A 17,676-nucleotide genomic window follows, 5' to 3' on the forward strand; every position below is an offset into this window, starting at 1 on the left:
CACACACATACACACACACACACGTGCACATGAGCACTAGCTCCCCTCCTCCGTTGGAGTTATAATTAATCCAACTGCTCCAGTGACAGAGCAGAGTAGCCCCTGCAGATACGGTTTCAGCTGTTGGCTGTTTGAGGGGTTCTCTCCTTATTTATTCAATAAGATGTGTGGACTTGTGTGAATATCAGACCACGTGGTCTGCAGAATAGTAGACCGCGTGGTCTGCAGAATGAATGAATTAAACCAATTGATTAAAGTGTAGCATGATTAAGAAAAGGGATTCCAGTTTGCAATCTCTTAATGTAGAAGAACAAGATCTTCTGTGCACACCCACCAATAATATTAGTTTTTTTTTTAATCATAACATGCTAAATAAATACAGATATACTTACAATCTATAGATGCAAAAAGGCCTTTGGGTTTCTATGCCATATTGGGCTCAACTTTATGCAAGCTGGAGTTAATCAGGCTGCAGCATTTAATGCGATCAATTACAAATAGTCTACTTAACTTGTTATTATCACTGAACTTTCATGACTGAAATGATGAAGCAGCACATATTAACTGTTACACACCAAATCTTCAATCTCAGCTTTGATCCGATTTTGTGGCATCTTGTATTGATCACCATATCGGAAATTGAACTCTTAATTGGCACTTTCAGGCTGCAGCACCGTTGGTTGATCTGTCAGTCAGTAGTTCGGGCCCTGGCTCTCACTCTGGTCTAAATCTGTTCAGATGAGAGCAGCATTTTCCCATTTTAAGGCTGGATGAGGCCTACTAGCAGCAAATCTACAACCCTGGTTGGTAACAACTGGCGTCTCCCCTAGAAAACCCCCACTGAACCGCGCGCTCCTTTTACGGCCGTCGAGGTGGGACCGCGAGGCTCGATGGGAGGTCAAAGCGACAGTTCCATATATGGCGCGCGCTCTCTCCTCGTCGGGGACGCGCAGCGTCAGTCCGGACCCTCTACTCAAACCTAATGGATGGAGCTCCCTCCGCCTCCGCGCTGTACCCCACCCACTCCTCACCCTCGGCCTGTCAGCATCCTAATATGGCAGAGGGACGGGATCGTGTCAAGTGCTGAGGTTTGTGAATGGTGGAGGTTGGGTATATAAGCTGGACCGGCAGCAAGGAAGATTGTAGCTGGTTCAGCAATAGCATTGGTTGGGTCTTTCTCTCAGAGCCGCAGACACACTCCCTAAGGTAAGACCCTGCTAGAACTCCTGAAGCTTCCCATCCAGGTTGGGACACAAGACTAGGCCTTAACCAGAACAGTAATGGAGCATACTGGAGCAGAAGTTAGGCAGGACTGCCAGGGACAGGACGCCTTGGACCAGATACCACTGGAGCCAACATGGGCAACTCCACTGGAGGATAGGATTAACTGTAGGAGAGGCCTGATGCTGAAGAAGAGAAGGACTTTTTGTAAATAGTGTAGGCTGAGTGGTATAATAGAAATACAGTGCTGGGCAGGAGAAGCTCTAATCTGAACTACCCTTGCTGTGATTTTTTGGAGAGATAGATAGATAGATCAAGTAGAATGAAGTAGTTGGCTTCAGCATCTTCACAGGTGCAACACTGAATCCTGAGACGGTGCGGATGCAGCAAGACGCAATGCACCTTCAGACCAATTCAAAATCCAGAATAGTCTGAGAAAGTTGATAATTAGAAAAGAGAGATTGCTTGTAGATTTACCTGAACTTTAGCGAACCTCAGATCTTTTATTTTGCTTAAGGGACATTTAGAATAATATAGATATAGAGGACAGATTATTAGTCAAGACAAATTCAGAAACATGTCTGAAGAACAAAAAATAGAGACGTTCCAAATTATTTACTTTCAATGTGATTTGTATACTTGCGTATACGCCGTGCGTAGTGGCCTGCTGTCAGTGTGTTATGGAAACGTTTAGCGCAAGGCATGGGACAAACCATGGTCATGCTCCAGTAAATGTTAGTTATTTTAAAAAAAAAAGTTTGTAAATGTAAGACAGCTGGTGTGAGCTTGTAGGAAACGAGAAACGAGTAAACCAACATTTAAGTTTGAGATGAATTTCTGTCACACAGCATGTTTCACCGCGTGGATTGGATTTAGTGAGCTGAACTCTTTTTCTTCCCCTCCTCTCTGACAGAAGCCATCATGTGTGACGACGAAGAAACTACCGCCCTTGTGTGCGACAATGGCTCCGGTCTTGTAAAGGCTGGCTTCGCCGGAGACGATGCCCCAAGAGCCGTCTTCCCCTCCATCGTCGGCCGCCCCCGTCACCAGGTACACAGCAGAGAAAATTCACATTTATAATGAGACTAACTAGAAGTATGCTTACTGATTATAGGTTATGAAAAACAAGTACTGTAATAATTACACCATTCATCCAATATAGAAAAACAATTCGGTTTACACTATATTTTACAGAAAAAAATATTTGGACAATTACAGGTAGTTATACACTCTTTTGACTACTGGAGTGAATAATTAATTTAACTGAGATTTAGATATTTTAGTGTTAAAATGTAGTTGTTTTGTACAGTTAGATAATAATGGGCATAACAGCGTGGCATTATGTGTCGTGAGCCATGTAAATGTAGCTCCTTTTAGCACCAGCAATGTGGCCTTTGACTCTTTGAGACTAAATTAGTCACAAATGTACCGACAGTCACACAATTGCTCTCTGTCTGTCCCTGTGGGCCACGATGTTATTTGGCACATTCACGCAATGGTCAACGTGCCTTTTGCATCACACAGTAAAGACTTTAATCTGGCCAGGAGAAGGTCATACCTCTGTTTGGATAATTTGACGTAACCTTTCCATTATCTTGCCCTCTCCTCCTCCCTCAGGGTGTCATGGTCGGTATGGGTCAGAAGGACTCCTACGTCGGCGACGAGGCCCAGAGCAAGAGAGGTATCCTGACTCTGAAGTACCCCATCGAGCATGGTATCATCACCAACTGGGACGACATGGAGAAGATCTGGCACCACACCTTCTACAACGAGCTGAGAGTGGCACCCGAGGAGCACCCCACCCTGCTCACCGAAGCCCCCCTGAACCCCAAAGCCAACAGAGAGAAGATGACCCAGATCATGTTTGAGACCTTCAACGTCCCCGCCATGTATGTTGCCATCCAGGCTGTGCTGTCCCTGTACGCTTCCGGCCGTACCACCGGTAAGACTGACAACAACAAACAGCTGCTACTCATCGCACAGATTCACATACATAATACAAAGAGACACTAGCCTTTATTATAGAATATATAATGTAACTGACTTATGTTACTAGTACAACTTTACAGTAATCGCAACACATAATATCAACTGAGCTATTAAAGCGCCCTTTCGCCATGGTGCCCATTTTGCGCACTACTTTTACGCACAGTCGGCCAGCCTTTCTGGGACTAAAATAATGCTCTTTTATGGCCCTTATGACATTTACATTTAGTCTGTATTTGTAAATTCTCATTCAAGCACCCACTTCAGGCACACTTTTACGCTTAAACCTAAAATGTGTGTGGACCTTTTTCTCGTCTGGACTCTACTAAACTCTCGCCTTGCCTCTCCCCAGGTATTGTGCTGGATGCTGGAGATGGTGTGACCCACAACGTCCCAGTCTATGAGGGTTATGCCCTGCCCCACGCCATCATGCGTCTGGACTTGGCTGGTCGCGATCTGACCGACTACCTGATGAAGATCCTGACAGAGCGTGGCTACTCTTTCGTGACCACCGGTGAGGAACTCGGCCTACTCCAATAACAAAGCACCTGAAAGAAAGAAGCAACCCTAGACCAGCTTTTAGGCAGACAAAGTGGAATCTAAATTATTATAGAACTTCACATTTTATTTGACCAGCAGTTTTGCTATAGCAACAACATTTAACAGCAGCCTGACCAACGACAACAAAACCCGAAAGCAGCGTGTGTGGCCTATTGCTGCCTGTGTGCGCACAGTGCCCAACAATGCTACTGAAAATTAGACATACTAAATGAATTATTAAAATCGATTAACAGACTTGGTGAAAACGGAACGTGTGTTTAAGAAAAAAAAAGCTTTCGTAACTTTTGTAGATCAGCCCACTTAATTACGCACACGGTGTCTGTGGTTTGTTTGACACTCCGGACAAACTCTCATCAACTTGTCTCCCAACAGCTGAGCGTGAGATCGTGCGTGACATCAAGGAGAAGCTGTGCTATGTGGCTCTGGACTTTGAGAACGAGATGGCCACCGCTGCCTCCTCCTCCTCCCTGGAGAAGAGCTACGAGCTTCCCGACGGTCAGGTCATCACCATCGGAAACGAGAGGTTCCGTTGCCCTGAGACCCTCTTCCAGCCTTCCTTCATTGGTACGTCAGATAATCCTTTATTTATTCTCTCAGTACGCACAGCAGATATTGCGCCAAACTAGATACCCTTCTCCTCTTAACACTTGTCCCTCTCACCTGACCAGGAATGGAGTCTGCTGGTATCCATGAGACCGCCTACAACAGCATCATGAAGTGCGACATTGACATCCGTAAGGATCTGTACGCCAACAATGTGCTCTCCGGTGGTACCACCATGTACCCTGGTATTGCTGACCGTATGCAGAAGGAAATCACTGCTCTGGCCCCCAGCACCATGAAGATCAAGGTACATATTATGATACCAAAAACATTACAGTTCATCCCCAAATTGAAATATTTTAATTGAATGATTACGCATGACAAATGAGAAGCACTGGCGCTTTACTGATCCATTTTGTCTCCCTCCCTCTCCTCCAGATCATTGCCCCCCCAGAGAGGAAATACTCCGTCTGGATCGGTGGCTCCATCCTGGCTTCCCTGTCCACCTTCCAGCAGATGTGGATCTCCAAGCAGGAGTACGACGAGGCAGGTCCCAGCATTGTCCACAGGAAGTGCTTCTAAATCCTACACCTTCATCTCCAGCTACACCACCAACTACCTGGAGATCGAACAAGACGGAGGATCACCCTCTGCAGCACAGCAACACTCTGCTGTCAATGGACTGTCTGTCTGCGCTGTTGACATTCATATGCATTTTTTATTCTTTTAAAATGTGCATATTGTTTAGCTGTTTGTTGTCTGTGTTGCACAGAGAAAGGCTGTGAAATTCCACCACTGAACCATGCAACCACCCAAAAGAAAACTTTAATAAAAAAGAATAACAACATGTTGCCCAACACATGTGAATGTAAGTGTATATACATATTGATAATTTATTAAAGTCCATTATTTGGTATTTTGACCCTGGCCTTGTTTTTCTATTAGAGGGAGGGTAGTGGGAGAGGGGGAAAAACAAAAGCTTTGGGGAAATAGAAATACTGGAATGTGGACGATTTAACATAGAGGTATTCAAAAATCAATCTGCCCTCAAAACCATGAACATCTTATTAATCTGGGGGAGTAATAACCAAAAGCATCACAACAATGAAGTCCGGGAGAGGCTTAATTGGCTTGAGCACAAGTGTACCTATGACACACTCTACCGGGTAAACCAATCGGCTGATCAGGTGCCAGGGGGAGTTCATAGAGGTCGATAGGGGCTCCCATCAGTCACTGCTGGCTGGGGGCTTGGCGACAGAGGTAGTGAAAGGTGACGCCTGAAAGGTCCGACAGTCGGAGTCTGACTTGCCAGGAATGTGCCAGGGCAGCAGCAGTAGCTCCGCTTTAGACCGAACGGATCAGCGACACCCGACACCCGGCTCTGAATCCCATCGAGCTGTCTGCCCTGCACGAGCCTACAAGCAGCTCCGACTCCCAGACCATCTTTAGGCAAGGCCAGACCCGCAGCCCTACCTTATATGCATAGAAGCTCATCAGGTTAACTGGGTGTGGGCTTTGGGTAGCCTCAAAGCACAAAATAGTATGTTGGGGGCGCACCACCCTGTGCCCACATCATTTATATCGATCTATCACCAAGCCATAGGACACCCGTAGTTATTATTATGTCTTAACCCCTCGACTACAGACATATAAAAGACAAATTTAAGCGCCTTATTAAGCTGGGTATAGCGGTAGCCTATACACTTTTTGGGGCCATTGGTGGTAAAGTAAAGCACTGTTTAGCCCAATTTAACAAGCAACAAGTGACTAAATTAAGCTTTATTATTTGTTGAATCTGTGGCTTGTGTCTAGTCAAATAATTGTCTTTTCAACATATTTCACCATCTGATAGAAATAATGATCAGCAAAAGTCATTCATAAACGCCCCGACCGCATTGCTGACATCCCGATCCGGACCACCTGTTGCGGGTGTGTTTGGCTTTTTAAAAACGTCCTCACGCGGGCGGAGCTAAGAGACGCAGCCGAGATTACAGCAGCACCGTGAGCGCCATCTGTTCTGCTTTGCTTCCGTGAAATCCGAGTCCAGTGTAAGTATATTTACTGTACGCAAATTTAGACTCGTAGCCTACAGCTCTGAATTTCTGCTGTCAAGCCATGCACTGTTATAGAGGGGAGGGGGATGGATTGTCAGTGATATATTAATAGCCTACGTTTTGGTTGTTGCGCTCACATGCGATTATTGGTGCTCTATATTATCACAGGATTTACTCACGTCTTTAATTATCACGGACACATCTGTTATGATGATGTGCATGCATAATGAGTAACGAACTCATTGTTTAACCAATATATTGACACTGTGACGGCGTTGTAGTTGATATGATACAATCCATGACGACGATTTTATGTGCGCATTTTTTCAAAGCCTTTGGATACAACAGCGTCATATTTCAGTAATTCAAAAATACAGTTTTAGTGATTTGTAGCACAACAGACTATAACGCCTCAAGTGTTTTCATAACTACGTTTGGGCTGACCTTTAATTCGGAATATTCAACAGTCGTTCATATCGCTGGAGCCAATCAGAGGACGAGATAACTCCTACGTCATCACGTTCAAGAATATCTGCTGTTAACGTTGTAACGGATAATTCAGATTTCGGCCAGTTTTAACAGTGCGACGCAGATTGAGTTTACAGAACAGGAACCCAAATTTATGAATCTCTCCAAAAATGGACTCGTATGTCCGCCAACAGGGGCCCAGCGAGGCCAACCAACCTCGGGGAGACGAGGAAGTAGGCGGGTGTTGTAGCCGGGGGAAGCCTCCAGCTGCTCTGCCATTGGTTCTAACGGTTTACATGTTATAGTTTAAATGTCTGGCGGTGACACCGATCCTCAAAGACCTGCGAACGTTGAAAACATCGTAGCTGGTGTGTGCGAATGCTTTGTTTAGGTTATAACACAGTTGTTACTGCAAATGTAGTATAGCATTACACACCTCATAGACCTGTTATGTGTGTGTGAAGTTTATGCATATTCATTTTATGTTCTCTGTAATATTGTAACATTGTAATATTATATAGGCGCAGGCTTCAAATAAGCCCAGTTGGCTTTTTCCCTCTTCCTGCCCCGTGATATTCATTCATCTCAGTTGATGGATTTCAGTTCAAGATGGTGACCAAGAGGATCCGCTCGGAGTACATGAAGAAATTCAAAGACCCAAAATGGGAGACCTACAGTAAGTGTTACGAGGAGATGCTGAAGTACAGGCTGACCCGCAGGCTGCTGGAGCACACACACAACCCCTGGTTCTGGAGTGGCTCCGACAGTGATTCAGACTCCGGAGGAAGAAGTCCCCCTCCTCCCAGTAAGAACCAGGTAGGGCCCGAGACCAGCAGAGACAGGACGGAGGTGGAGCTGGAGGAGTGTGAGGGGGCGAGGATGGACAGACAGCAGGAGCAGCTGAGCAGAGCCACCGGGACCGTACCCAGGCTTCCCCTTCCAAAGGAGGAGAATGGGTCTGCAGTCCATGGTACGTGTCATTTAAGGACTGTACAACATATTGGGATGTTCACAAGCTACTCTTCTGTAACATATGACATTCACTCCTCTCAGGCTCTCAGCTTAAAGGTGCCAGAGAGACAGAAGTACTGGAGGAGGAGAGAGAGGAGCAGACTCACAGTCAAGACGGAGGTAAAGAAGAAAACATAGATGTGATGAGTAGTAGGGTGATGACAGAGAGGCCGACTTCCCCCACGCGGGGATGAAAAGCAAAAACGCTGTAGAGCAAAATGACTAAAAGCTTAATTTGAAGGTATACTCAGAGCTTATTCTCCACATTACAGCTTTACAGCGATTCAGACTATGTCCTAATACAAGGGTCATATTTCATCAATGATTTATAAGCTTTTTGTGGACACAACTATTTAAAAAAACTCTGCAAACCTCAAAATTACATGTCAAATATAGACGACCCTCCATTCAGCAACGGACAACCAAGAAAAACACACCAACGGGGACACCTACTGCATGGGAGCAGCATGGTCGTCACAGCTGATACAAATAAACAAAACTACATTCATGGGATTTACTACAAACATGGAAGTTTCACCCAATGCTCCCGTATTATATAGAGATGTAGCACAATTTTGCTATTAATAATAATAACATCACATTGTTAAACAAGTAATATATCAAAGTGGGTAAGCAGAGTGATCCAGGACAGCCTCACTATTCATTCATACATCTTGACAGAGATATTGTACCTCTGCATTGCTTAGTTTACTACATATACATTTGAATTTACCAGTTGTATCATGTATTTCTGTGCTGCTTTAACCGGTTTGTCTTTTCTATTTGTAGAGAGAGACACTGGAGAAGCCAGACCACAGCAGAGTAAACCTTCCAAATCCTCAAAGCAAACATGGCGGTCCCAGCGGGTCAGGCCTGCACCAACACGGATACCCGGGGACGACAGTAAGGCCGGCAGACATCCTTTTGCTCTGTACGGTTCAGGAGAGAAGGATGCCGACACGGCAAGCAGGAAGACACACAATGTTGGCGCTGCAGCTTCTGCTACTGAGGTAATAGTTATTTCTGGGGATCTACCCGTGACACGCTGTGTTGTAACCGAGCACAAGTTTGTCATGACGTTTATTCTCCCGGTAGATCCACGAGTCGGCTCTTCGTGCTAAGATCCGGCGGGGGGTGGAGCGTCAGATGCAGACCCAGAAGACTGAGCGGCGGAGAACCAAGTCTGCCGATCTGGACAAGGCCAGAAAGTTGGTTCACCCAGAATTCAACCCCTGGCTCACCGAGTACATGCGCTGCTTCTCTGCTCGCTCACGATAGGACACTTACATACACACACTCAAAATACTTACATCAGGGTGATTGCAGAGAAAAATACAAAGTTAAAGCCATTATTGCCTACCACCCTTAAAGTTTAAATATCCATAGCTGTAGAATAGAGCATGGGGTGGACTGATTCATACGAAGGCTCCAAAATGTGTATTACACCCGCTTTCAGGATGTAAACTGACAAAACTTTTAAATTCACTCTGTGGCTTATTCCTCCAGATGTGTACTATCGTGTTTTTACGTGAATCAATTTTAATATGTATGTACAGCACAAATCATGTTACAGGGTATAAGAGACTCTTTTAAGAGATGATTTGAAAGTGTAAGTATACTTTGTGGATTCGTCGACTGGATACAGATATTTTGATTAGAATGAAGAGTCTAAAATGCATTTTACAGCCACTTTGTTTTTAACAGAGGCTATACAACACGTGTACATGTCTTTGATGCAGGGATCTCAAACCACAGTGGACTAACACAGGAGTAGTGAAAGCACATCACATTATGTCTGGATAGATTCAGCCATGCTCTTAAAAAACGCTTCTGAGATCTAATTTATAGACAAACACATATAGACAAAACCAAACACACTTTCAGAAATATGTCTGGAAAAGACTTTTACAGCTTTTGATGTTCAGAGCACTTAGCGCTGTGACCTGGGTCTTGTTGATTTAATGGTTTTTGTAACAGTTTCATGGATGAATCTTTAGATAAATAGTGAATCACACTCCGTCAAACTCAAACTCTGTGTAAATGCACAGTTGTGTGATGTGGCACATTTTCTCACGAGCTTTTTGCATGATAGCGACAGGCGAGTGTGGCCGGAGGGCTCGAATGAACGGAGAGTGTTACTGACTGAAAATAGTTTCACAACAACATTTGTGTTTGTTCTTTAGTTGTGTTCATGTGCACTTACAGCAGTGTGAAAATACCTGTTTGACTTTCAAAGCCATTGGATGACTGAACATTGTGTTTCTGTGGTACTGTGGATACTGCAGTTATACACTGACTTGTCATGGGACTCTATAACAAAGAAATATTTAAAAAATTTCAGGTTCAGGTTTTTAGTAAGCCTAACAATCAATTGTTGAGGCCAAATATCTTTATCATTACGGTTTCTGAATATGCTTTAGAACCAAAAGTGGAACCAAAACAACAGCAGACATAAAGCTGACGCCTAAATGACCGTCAGAAGTACATGAACACATATTTCTGATTTACTGTTTACTTCCTAAAGCAGTTTACGCTCTAAAGCAGGAGCACCACAGCACTTTGATAATTAGTCACCTTTCTGAAATAATGTGTAGATACAGAATTCCTTGCCACCTATTTGGCTTTTTGTGTAATTTGTTCATCATTTGAATCTCTGTATTTGTTCGTATGTGTGTGTAAAATCAGAAAATGTTATTTGTACTTACATAAGAAAACTAAAATGGACTTTTAATCCTTTGTGTAATAGATCTGGTGTTTTTATGAGAATCAGATCCCTCTGTGTCCTTGTGTCAGTAGTCATTCCATACAAACTGGAGAAAGACTTTTTCTCCTTTGCACAACTGTATGTATTGATGTTATTGATGTGAATATTGGACATTTAACATTTTCTATGAATTTTTTTTTTAAGTATTACATTACTCGCTTGCTGTTTTAGCTATCAGGTTAAATGTAGATCAGACAAAAGATGTAAAATCTTGCGCAGTATTATCATTCTTTGCATAACTGCATTCAAGCGCGTTTGTTTTTTAGATGTAGTGAACTTTGACAGTCTCAGAAAGCAGGAGTGGAACACAACTTTGAAATTAAGATCCTCTCAATATTGAGTTAGCCCTCTTAATGGTCACACGCATTTCTTGGTTTTCTTGATAATTTATAGCATATGATCATCCTACTCAATAAATTGAATCAGGCAAAGTGAAGAAGAAATAGTTTTTGACCAATAAGGGACCACGAGTACTTTCGTTTCACTTCTTGACAAACTCCACAGTGTCGAGTCTGGTTTTAGTGGAACAACTTCTGCTGTTCCTCACATGTATAATTGATGACATCAGGTAAAATGGCATGATACTTAACATTTCTATGTTTACATCCTAGGCTTTAAACTGACTTGTGTACATATTTTATTGGGTTTGGAGGAAAATAAGTTGAATGCTAAGCTTTTGAATAAATCCCTTTTTTTGAATCTGTTCATCTCCACACATATTATTCACAAAACCTAAAGAAGTTAAATCTCTTTAAAGAAAAACATCAATATGGACCATCAACAAAAAAGTGGATTAAACCAACAAAAGCTGCTGTTCAAAGACAGTGCTATATTTGTCGTAGTTTTTATTTTAAAAACATATGCTTTTATTATACACAATAAATTAAAAATCCATGATATTCATAATGACAAGAGAAAAACAGACATCCATAAACAGACAAAGGACTTGATGACATAAACACAAGACGGCGGCCTGACGTGGAGCAGCCAAAGCCACCATAAGATGAATTCTAATTTTAAATATTTCTACAGTTTGAAGTGTGCTTGATTTAAACTTTTAATGCATAATTGTCAAGGGTCTAAAATGTAACCTACGCTAAACACACCAAAACATAATTCTGCAAAAAAAAATCCCCAGTTGAATTGTTTTGTGTCGAGAGCTTCATGTGGCTGAACTGAGCATCAAATATCTTTGGAGACAAATAAAAATCAAACGCACATCAGATAGTTTCATTCTGTTGCTAAAACTTGAAATGCATTCAGTTAGTGTTACCCCACAGCTAGCAGCAGTCAGTGAGGCATTCATGTAAACAGGCATCACTTATAAATGAGAGGGATCGGTCATTATTGGATTCTTTTGGATAAAAGGAGTGCGTTTCATTTAACTGAATGGTAAATGCTGAGCATGCCACTGTAAATTAAAACACGACATGTGACTTTCACACTCCATTGCTCATAATATTTCTATATTTCTTTTTTGCTATCTATAATCTTGACAATGATAAAACAGCATTTTCTCACGTAAACATGTAAGTCCATAATGTAATCCACACCAGCTTGTCCCAGTCACAAACAGTACTGCCCATCTATAATGCGTACACGTTGCCAGTGTATTGTGGCTTAACATGTTATTAATACAGTGGAGCTTAAAACAGATGCTGGATATGAGATCTACTTTAATATACATATAATATCTCTTCATAATGAAATACTCTGATATTCTGTTTGAGAAAACATGCGTCAGTCTATATACAGAAACACTGTACAGTGTACAAGATGCTGTAGGGCAACGGAGGAGATTCAGAGAGATACTTCACTGGGAGAGTAAGTGTGTAAGACAGGATGTAGGGAGTGCAAAATGTATTGTGGTGTGTTTAAAACAGGAAGTTAACAGGCAATCAGAGCAGTTGTGTAGCAAAGAGAAGTTCCATAGTAGGGGAGGGTTTTGGATATGCATGTAGTTTTACAAAAAGAAATGTCATGCTAAGAATTATGTGAGAAAATTGATACAATGTATCAATATATTAATCTGGAGCCAGGAGGCGAAGAAGCAGATTTGGTTAGCCTAGCTAGATCTAAAATTCAAAAAGCGGTCTAATTAACTCGTTATTTCTGCTTTCTTGAACGCAAAAGGAAAGAAATTTCTAAAAATGTAAACTTTTCCTTTAAAAGGACCACTCTGCAGGATTTAGTGGGATCTAGCTTTGAGGTTGCAGATTGCAACCAAATGATTGAAACATAAAGATGACTTGTATTATTTATTTTTTTGGCCTATAGATCCTCCTAAACCCTACACACTGGTCTTTTCGGTATTCAAGATGGATGGTAAATGGGAACAGTGATAAGGGAGAAAACTAAGATGTAGGGTTAGCAGGTGTGAGGGCAGATAAGGGGAGAGAGAGAGAGAGAGAGAGAGAGAGAGAGAGAGAGAGAGAGAGAGAGAGAGAGAGAGAGAGAGAGAGAGAGAGAGAGAGAGAGAGAGAGAGAGAGAGAGAGAGAGAGAGAGAACGTACGTGTCAGTAATACACATCCTGATTGGAGGGCTAGGAAAGGTCTGGTCCAATAGTGGAGCAGAATGTTGAAGGGTGGGCTGTCTCTGGTTACCTTGGAGAGATGCACAGAGTTCTGGTGTGGGGGGGGGGGGGGGGGGGGGGGGGGGGGGGGGGGCAGCCATGACAACAAAAGTTCTGAAGGTTCTGAAGATTGGTGTGAAAGGTGAAAGGTCGGAGAGGAGTCACCAGCATGGCGAGGTGAACCCTGGGTCCCCCGTGGCTGTTCTTCTCCTGGTCTTCACAAGCCCGTCAGAAACACACTGATCACACAGAGAGACGTAGAACTTAACCACATGTTGGGGGAAGGAACAAAGGCAAAGACGTATCGACCCAATGAGCAACTCTTATTAACTCATTATTGGGGGAAGAATTGCAGCGGTATGACCAACTTCCTGTTTGCAAGCAAAAGGCCTGCTGACCCGATATCATGTGAATGAAGTCAACTTCATTAAAAGAGTAAGTCTGCTGATGTAGCTTATTACTCTCTGTACTTACATTGTGGTCCAACAACAATGAAAGCACGTCAGTGAGCATGGCACTGGCTGACAAAAGTCTTCACAATGATAACATGGAGACTGTAGTTTGCTGCAGCGGCTGGAAATAATCCCCCTAAAATACTGTATTCACTATTTTTTTAGTATTGTTTGCTAGAAAGTACAATGCCCAGCTTTTTTAGGAAAGTATTTAGCATTTTACTTTTACTTAAATAAAGAATTTTTAAATTTGTGAAGATTCAAGTCTTCAATAGCAACACATGGACCTGGGGCTTAGAGCCAGACAGGCTGGGGAAGACAAATGCACTTTAAGTATTGGTCTATTCATGGGCTAAGTTGACAAAATCTAAAATAAAAAATATTTTCAGCCTCATCCTTTAAGTGACTAGTGAATGATTACCAGCATGTAAATCTTCCAGAATGACTTTAATGAAAGATGCCTCCTCTCACATTAATTGAAGTTTGGACCAACTTTGAAGATGCAGTAAAATAAATGTTTTTGACTAAACTAAAAATGTAAATCTGAAGATGAGTGACAACAGACAAAGAAGGGCTGAGAGCAATGAGCAGTGTGTTAAGTCACTTCTCTGGCTCTCTTAAAGAAAGACCTTATTCTGTGGCATAAAAGAGAATGAATATCATCATCTTACGTAACGCACACACAGTCCAAACACACCGGCCCTTTCACCTTGTCCGTGTGCGTTTACTGGGCGCGTCCACTAGCAGCCACACTCCTGGGTGCCCTGTGGCTGAGCACGGCGAGGAGAACGAAGTTGTCGTAACGCAGCGTCGCCATACTGGATACCTGAGCCCATCCTCTCTGGATCCAGCTCGCCTGAAAATCAACAGACAAGAGGAGTGAGGACAGAGACGTGAGAGATTTGGGCTTCATATTGGGATCTCCACCAACTCTGAAAAGATGGCATTTGTTTTTGCTAATAATATTTATTATAATTAATTAAAGTTGTTTTGGCTTTCAACTTTGAAGATTCTCGATGAGGACTGCTACAGTGCAGGCTCTGGAGTTATACCTAAGCCTGTCTGATCCTGTGAGGATAAGAGGGGACTTAGGGTCGGGGGTCATGGTTATAGGTGAGGATGGCAGTTCCTACCTGACTCTATCTTGTTGAGGATTTTCCGAGCACACTGGACAAAGGCCTCTTCAACGTTCTCTCCTGTTAGGGCGCTGGTCTCCAGGAACATTAGCTCTGACACACACAAACACACGGCAGTCTTAAAAATACATTTACTTTGAGCAGCATAACTATTTACACAACCAAGTAAATTGCAATAATTTCCAAAAAATGTAGATGCTGATTACATGCCAAAAAAAACAATAACAGGTCAAAGCCTGGAGCCCCCTTCTCCTGAGAGACACTAGTCCCCCAGTTATTATTGGAGGTTTTGGGAGGAAATATCAAAGCATCACTACATCACAAACTGCTGAGCCTACCGTTCTCCTGAGCGAAGCGGGAAGCCTCCAGGAACGTGACCTCTCTGTCGGCGTCCAGGTCCTTCTTGTTCCCACAAAGGATGATGACGATGTTCTGACTGGCCAGCATCCTGGCATCACTCAGCCATGTGGTCAGAGCGTTGTAGGTCTCTCGACTGCAGCGTACAGAGGCAGGAAGGGTTACATTGTAGAAAGGAGAGGGGAAGTGATGCCGAGGCAATCTGACAACATGTGCTGCGATTGGCTAGAGTGATTTACCTTGTGATGTCATAGACCAGCAGAGCTCCTGCTGCACCTCTGTAGTAACTCCTGGTCACAGACCTGAGAGAGAGAGAGAGAGAGGGGAAGACAGAGAGAGAAAGAGACAGACATTTTGGTCATTTACATGAGGGACAAGAGGCCTGAGGGACATCAGTGGTTCTCAACCTCTGATTTGTCTTTTTGGACTTCTATTTGGATGGCTTGAATCAGTCAAAAGCAGCAAAAACTATCATTGGAAAAAGTAGACTTGGTGAGTTATGACACCCTTCTTTTCCTCTTTTGCATTTGAAGTGTTTTAATTTTACCAATCAGTTTCCTTTGGAAGCACAAACAACTTTATGTCGGCCCCTTTTTCAAAGCAGACATGTTGGCTCGTCACGTCAGACGCAAAGCACAGGTGGAACTAATGACATTAACGATGGCTCTCCTAAAGCCATCACTACAATAGAATGCAGTAAATTAATGTAATTACTTACACATGTATCCGTTCCCTCTGTCTTTCACCAGAGCAGTCACGTGTGGTACAATAGATTTAAACAGTATGCATGTGGTTGAATAGAAATGACGTATGTGCACAGGGTCCTAAATGTGTTAAGAAAGAGGGTAAAGGGATTACATTAGCTTTGTATGTATTTTTCCCTACCTGAACCTTTCTTGTCCTGCAGTGTCCCAAATCTGCAGTTTGACCATTTTGTTGACCACATTGATGATCTTGGAGCCAAACTCTACTCCAATTGTGTGGTTGGATTCATCCTTAACTGGAAGACAAAATAAAATGGGTTAATTATTAGATGATGACCAACAGTGTATCTTTTCAATGAGGAAAATGCACATGTCACTGATCAATAACTGGAATTCTCTATCCGACATTGAAAAAGGCTCATCTAATTGATGTGTGTTGATTACTAAACGCTGCAGTACTGCACTCACATTCGAGGTCAGAGCAACTGTCTGTCAACAGTAAATAATGAACGGCGTGTTGTATCTTTCCGACTTACATCTCTTCTCTATGAACTGGTGCAGCAGACAGGATTTGCCCGTTCCGGCGTTCCCAATCACCAGGAATTTAAACAGGAAATCTGAGGTGAGAAAACACAGAAATGAGCGTGTCATACATCCAATCATACCTAGAGCCCGAGCTGTGCCATTATTATCTGGACGATATTAGCTTATCACAGCTATATATATATAAGCCATCTGATATGTATTAAGACATTGCAGTACAGAAATGTCAAACATGTTTGTGATAGTGTAGAAACAGTGTTGTTCACAGTAGAGGATTTGTAAGTTATTTTTAACAGTCAAATGTTGTGCTCAGTACATATCTTGGTCACAATTATTTAATAACCATATTTAATTATGTGTGTTTGTGCTCTCATTAATTAATGTCACAGTTTCCCTCAAAAGTCCATAACGTCCTGAAACACATAGGAACAGAATACAGCATAGTAGTACTCAGCTTTAGAGTGTACAAATATACACAGTTAAGCTTGCACTCTCATGTATGGACAGCGGTGGGACTGTGTGCAGTAGTAGTACCCCCTACATCTCGTGTACTATGACTATAGTACAGAGTACACATCGCAGTCTGATCTTCCCACCAGCTCCATCATCCTCATCCCTTTCCTCTGGTGTCAGCTTCCTGTAACCTTCTCAAACGACATATTGTATCCGCACAGCCACAGTGAAATCTACCGTATAACCTCTATGGTATTACTTTCGCTGACATCGCATTATTTAAAGGCCAGCAGCCTCCCGTTAGCCTGTCTGCTATCTGTTTACGGTGAGAAAAAAGCTCTCTCGGCACACCTGCCTCATCCCACCGCTGTGGCTACGCGAATACGTTCACGGCCGCTACTGGTCGAAACAGCCTCCTTACCGTAGGAGTCCGACATCGCCAGTGTGGCGTTTAGACAGCAACAGGAAAGTAAATCAATAATAGATAGTTGACAAGATGGATAGCTCGCTAAGTTAAGGCAAATAGTCCTGTTGATGATTTCCGCGGATTCCAGCTGATTTTTCCCTCCGCCTTCCCGTACGTGGTTTGTGTCTCTTTTTTTTTTTCTTTCAAAATAAAAGCCAAGCCGAGCAGGGTAATGAGTGAAGACTGCCTCCGGGTGGTGGTGTTTGAGCAGCTAACAGCGCTTTGAGGCTTCTTACACAAACTCCTTTCAATGCCATTAAATGTCGTTTGTAATAATCATATCCTTAAAATAATATTCAAATCAACAAAGTATGTAATTGTTGTGTGTAAAATTGAGACACCAAAACTACTACAGTCACAACCTACACTCCAGCCCAGAAGGCG

General features: G+C 42.8%; 3 protein-coding genes across 5 annotated transcripts; 2 read left to right on the top strand and 1 right to left on the bottom strand.

The window, feature by feature from the left end:
* The first annotated feature begins 1,047 nt into the window (after window positions 1-1,047).
* acta1b (actin alpha 1, skeletal muscle b) lies at window positions 1,048-5,227 on the top strand. The gene is made up of 7 exons (XM_079158169.1): window positions 1,048-1,206; window positions 2,135-2,271; window positions 2,839-3,163; window positions 3,560-3,721; window positions 4,141-4,332; window positions 4,437-4,618; window positions 4,750-5,227. Exons 2-7 carry the CDS (start codon window positions 2,143-2,145, stop codon window positions 4,891-4,893), a joined length of 1,134 nt encoding a protein of 377 aa, XP_079014295.1. The 5' UTR covers window positions 1,048-1,206; window positions 2,135-2,142; the 3' UTR covers window positions 4,894-5,227.
* A 1,071-nt stretch (window positions 5,228-6,298) lies between these two features.
* On the top strand, window positions 6,299-11,240 carry ccsapb (centriole, cilia and spindle-associated protein b). Of its 2 annotated transcripts, none has more exons than XM_079162044.1 (5): window positions 6,299-6,359; window positions 7,423-7,803; window positions 7,887-7,964; window positions 8,634-8,854; window positions 8,940-11,240. In XM_079162044.1, exons 2-5 carry the CDS (start codon window positions 7,443-7,445, stop codon window positions 9,120-9,122), a joined length of 843 nt encoding a protein of 280 aa, XP_079018170.1. In that variant the 5' UTR covers window positions 6,299-6,359; window positions 7,423-7,442; the 3' UTR covers window positions 9,123-11,240. The 2 variants fall into 2 exon arrangements, with proteins under 2 accessions (XP_079018170.1, XP_079018171.1); XM_079162045.1 differs by having other exon boundaries at window positions 6,347-6,359; window positions 7,437-7,803.
* A 2,047-nt stretch (window positions 11,241-13,287) lies between these two features.
* Window positions 13,288-17,396, bottom strand: rab4a (RAB4a, member RAS oncogene family). 2 transcript variants are annotated; one of them, XM_079164996.1, is made up of 8 exons: window positions 17,248-17,396; window positions 16,367-16,447; window positions 16,012-16,126; window positions 15,366-15,428; window positions 15,108-15,262; window positions 14,767-14,862; window positions 14,343-14,489; window positions 13,288-13,420 (listed from the first exon to the last, which is right to left on the bottom strand). In XM_079164996.1, the coding sequence occupies exons 1-7, from the start codon at window positions 17,261-17,263 to the stop codon at window positions 14,374-14,376; spliced, it is 642 nt and encodes a 213-aa protein (XP_079021122.1). In that variant the 5' UTR covers window positions 17,264-17,396; the 3' UTR covers window positions 13,288-13,420; window positions 14,343-14,373. The 2 variants fall into 2 exon arrangements, with proteins under 2 accessions (XP_079021122.1, XP_079021121.1); XM_079164995.1 differs by lacking the exon at window positions 17,248-17,396 and having other exon boundaries at window positions 16,367-16,704.
* Between the last annotated feature and the right edge of the window lie 280 nt (window positions 17,397-17,676).

Source organism: Pholis gunnellus, assembly GCF_910591455.1.
Source record: "Pholis gunnellus genome assembly, chromosome: 1".
Taxonomy (NCBI): domain Eukaryota; kingdom Metazoa; phylum Chordata; class Actinopteri; order Perciformes; family Pholidae; genus Pholis; species Pholis gunnellus.